This window comes from Anoplophora glabripennis, unplaced genomic scaffold, assembly GCF_000390285.2.
Source record: "Anoplophora glabripennis isolate ALB-LARVAE unplaced genomic scaffold, Agla_2.0 scaffold5845, whole genome shotgun sequence".
Classification (NCBI taxonomy): domain Eukaryota; kingdom Metazoa; phylum Arthropoda; class Insecta; order Coleoptera; family Cerambycidae; genus Anoplophora; species Anoplophora glabripennis.
Genome location: NW_019421919.1, coordinates 1 through 4,452, shown reverse-complemented (window position 1 = coordinate 4,452; position 4,452 = coordinate 1). Strand labels below are relative to the sequence as shown.

Here is a 4,452-nt window from a genome sequence, read left to right as displayed (position 1 = left end):
AAAACCGCGGAATTATTTAATTTTTTTATTAGGGAAAAAAGTGCCTCTTATTTGTTAACAATTGAATACATACAACTAGATTTGAAAAAAATATATATTTTTTTTTAACTAGAGGATACTTGGTGTCCCTTTGAAGAAAATGAGCCCAAAAAGAATATTTTCGTCATAACCCTGCTCCCGGAATAGTAATTTGAAAATGGGCCTTCTTTTTGCAAAAATGGGATAATGGAATTTTGCAAAAACTATTTGGCCGATCGAGCCCAACTTTTGCACATCTCTTAAAGATATAAAAACTTACATTTTGGGAAAGTTTGGTAAGATTTTATTAATTATTTAAAAAGTTATTCACAATTAAAGAAAAGGTACTTTTTCCGTTTAATTTTGCAATAAATTTTTTGTTTATAAAGCAATTTTAACTCATAAAGTCTCATTTTAAAGATGAGTTTCTCTAGCTCAAACCGTCTGTTGAACTTTTTTGCCAAGATTAATAGTTTATTTACAATAACGCGTAGAACGAAAAATGAGTTTTTGGCCTATTTGTTGATAAAAAACAATGACGCTATATTTTTTTCATGTATTATCATTCCCAAGACTTTCCAACAATAAAATCACGACCAGTAATTTTCACGATTTCTCGATGATTTTTCACCTTTATTTCTTGGTCTACTGTGCGATTGACTACATTTGTATAATTTCATCAAATCCATTTTATTAAATCTCATCCGTCACTTCTACACATTATAAATTTTGTAATTTTAAACTTTCTATTAAGTACCAACATGTAATGATCAAATTCTCATTATTTTTGTGCGATTCTTTATTCAACGTTATTTCCACAACATAATTTTAACTGTGTCACATCGTAAATTGTTTAATCGTTCTCGACTAAGCCTTACGTTGATTTTTTTTTTTAGTGCAACTACATATTAGAAGACGACAATCTAATTGCGCTCGAACAGCCTCAGTACGACATTATACTGTGCCTGAGCATCACGAAGTGGATCCATTTGAATTGGGGCGACAACGGCATCAAGCAGGCTTTCAGGCGGATGTACGCCCAGTTACGTCCCGGGGGCAAGCTGGTCGTCGAACCTCAGAACTGGGCCAGTTACAAAAGCAAACGGAAGTTAACGGTAAGAACAAGGAATCGAACTTCGCAACAGAACCATATCCAAATTACAGTAAACTCAAAAAAAAAAAAAAAACGTCTGTACGTCCGAGAACATGGCGCCCAACGTGGGACGAACAAACAACTAAATATTTTCTCATTTTACTAAATTTCTTTTTAAAAACGTGTTCTATTATTAGTACTCGTATAACTAAATTTATGGTATCAAAGAACATTGTTTGAATTAACTTAATACTTTTAAAACGGAATAAAAAAAAATAGGAAAACCAACAGTAGAATACAGGTTTAAAAATAATTAATAATAATTTTTATGTTAAAATTTCAGGAAACCATCTACAAGAACTACAACGCCATAGAATTCTTCCCGGAGAAGTTCCGGGAGTACCTGCTCTCGGCGGCGGTGGGCTTCGCCAAGAGCGAGATCCTCGGCTATCCCCCGCACCTGTCCAGGGGCTTCAGGAGGCCCATCCAGGTGTTCACGAAGAGCACCATGTTCCCCAGCGAGCGGATAGAGGCCACCCCGAACAGCATCACGCCGAACGTTGGGGTCTACAACGACTCCCTCTACCAGAAAATTTGCAAGACTGAGAAGTATGAATCTCGAACACAGCCAGAGATCTGCGTCGAGCACGTCTACACCGACATCATTGAGAATAGGTATTGCGGGCGCGAGGAGGACATTACGGAAGTCAATGAGTGCATCGAGGAGGATTTGAGGAATACGGAGGAGATGGAGTGCAGCACTACTAGTCAGGCGGGGGCGGGACGGGCGAACGGGGAGGAGGACAAAGTGAAGGGGCTGGAGAAGAGCGGGAAGGCGGGCGAAGTAAACGGGCTAGAGCCGGACGATAAAGGTGACGTTTCCGGTGAAAATACTTAGGTTTAGGTGTAAAATGGACTCGGTAATTTTTTTTTTTTGTAAATATTGTTTAAATATTTTTTATTTCAATTAACTGTTAACGAATTGCTTTTGTAAATATGTATATGCCGAAAGTATTACATTTTCTTTAAAAAGTGCGATTTTTATTTCGGGAAGGTTCTAACGAGTGATCGTTTCCGTTTTAAAATCTTCACTGTTACTCAACGCCTAGATTTTTAATATGGCCAAGCTGACAGAGAGCGACCTGCTATTTCACAGGTTCTATGAAAGCAATGCTTATGTTGCTACTAAGCGAAACAATTTTCAACTAATAATACTATGGGCAACAACTACTCTGTGGACTAATCTCCTGACCAGCGTTGAATGGGGTAGTTTCAACCATTAAGAAAATGGAAATATTAATTTCTCAGAAATATACATTTTATTTATGTTTTTGGTGAAAGAATTCATTATTGTAAATCTTGAAGTTTTTTTTTACTTTAAGGGGGCTCTATAGCAAATAGGCAACCAGCAATACATTTTTATCGATTTGTATAGTACATAGTTTGTCTAAATATGAATTAATTCACAAATAATAGACTTCCCCTCATTTTAACGCAGATTTTCTACAGGATGTAAGAAGTTTGACTGCCATTACTTCAGCATGATATAGAGCAATCATAAATGAACAAAAAAAGTTGTATATTACTGGGGGGTAAGGTTAAAAGTTTTCAAAATATGTTGAGTTTTAATATTGGGGAATTTCATCACAACGTGACAACAGCGTTTAACCTAACGCTACACAGCTGATGCACACCATGTGAATGCAGCAGACTTGTCCTACGGAAAAAATGTAAGCTATTATTGTGAAACATTTAGTAAATTTCAAGACAATTGTTTTCCAGTTTTTAAATAAATAAAATAGAATGTATCGATTTTGCAGTACGAAGATAGTGTTGTGCTTAAATTTTAGCTCGAATTTTAGTAATTATGAATCTCTTAAAACAGGAACTTAAATTTTAATCAAATTATGAATTTGAAAAATATGTAATTAAAATACCCACAGATTCACGTCGTCCAAATAATCATACGTATTAAAAATAATTTAGGGACTTAACCAAAAAGCAAAATTCAGTAATTTTTAAAGGCACAACTACAAAACAAACTACAACATATGCTCAAAACGTCCACCACCAAAGAAAGGAGAAAGGAGAAAAGGAAATAGTGGTACGCAAAAAACACTAACACGGTCGAATCCAGATACCAACTGAATTACGTATTGGTGGACAGCTTAGTGCCTCGTGTTAATCACTGTGCCGCACAGTAAATATTGGAAACAATTCGAACCACGTGTCAAAACTAATAGTACTGATTTTTTTTTATTCTTTCCGAAACTACCTGTACTATAAAGTTCCGGTGAGGTAATTGGAATATAGGCCTAGAATTTTTACAAAACGGCCGTGTAATCTCTAGCCTCAAATTCGATCATACGAAGTTCGACTAATTCGGTAAAAAAAAGAAATTATGTACTATAGGCTACCAAACAGAAAAAAAATCATAAACATTAAACATATTCCTAAATCATGANTCCTATAAATTTCAGTTAAAGTTATGCAAAAATATTGGTTGCACACTCAAAAGTACCAGTTTTATGGATTTATACTCACAGGTTTAGAAAAAATTGAGTATGTTCGTTTTAGGTTAAGATTTATAAATTTGAGGTTATGTTTTGAGTCTAGATCAACGTTGCCAGATTTTTTTTGCGCAAAGCGGGATTTTTTCGTCCAGAAATGGGACATACTAAGGGTTACCAGATCTATTTATCTATTTCATGACAGACGCAGAGTCATGAAGCATTTGTAAAAAAAAAATTCAGAATATCTGAAATTGTTTTCAAAGAAATTGATGTCTAAAAAAAAACGTAATCAGGAAATATATGCTTAATAACCGACCTGGAGAAAATAATTGATGCCTAAAAAAACAAAACAAGAGCAGGAAAAACGAGACAGCCTGTCCTGCGCGGGACATTCATTTTGGATTAAAAATTAGGACATCTGGCAACGCTGGTTTAGATTCATGATTTACGAAAGTGTTTAATGTTTATGATTTTTTTTTTGTTTGGCAGCCTTTAGTACATAATGTTCCTTTTTTTTTTCATTTTTAGATACCGAATATGTCAAACTTCGTATGATCGAGTTTGAGGCTAGAGATTACTCGGCCATTTTGAAAAAATTCTAGGCATATATTTCGATTACCTCACCGGAACTTTATAGTACAGGTAATTTCGGAAATAAAACAAAAAATCAGTACTATTTGCTTAGTTTTAACGCGTGGTTTGAATTTTTTCCAATATTTCCCACTGTGCGCCGTTGTCACATTGCTCGATATGAATTTTATCGAATTTTAAATTTATGACAACAATAATTATTTTTTAGAGCATAAAGAAATTTAAAAAAATGATAAA

The 4,452-nt window shown here is 34.6% G+C and overlaps 1 protein-coding gene across 1 annotated transcript; it reads left to right on the top strand.

Annotated features, from left to right (window-relative positions):
• Nucleotides 1-914: 914 nt before the first annotated feature.
• Nucleotides 915-2,102, top strand: LOC111692980 (probable RNA methyltransferase bin3; the record flags this gene model as incomplete). The annotated part of the gene is made up of 2 exons (XM_023457119.1): nucleotides 915-1,133; nucleotides 1,455-2,102. Coding segments are annotated over 2 exons (774 nt in total), but the record flags the coding sequence as incomplete, so codon positions are not given.
• Between the last annotated feature and the right edge of the window lie 2,350 nt (nucleotides 2,103-4,452).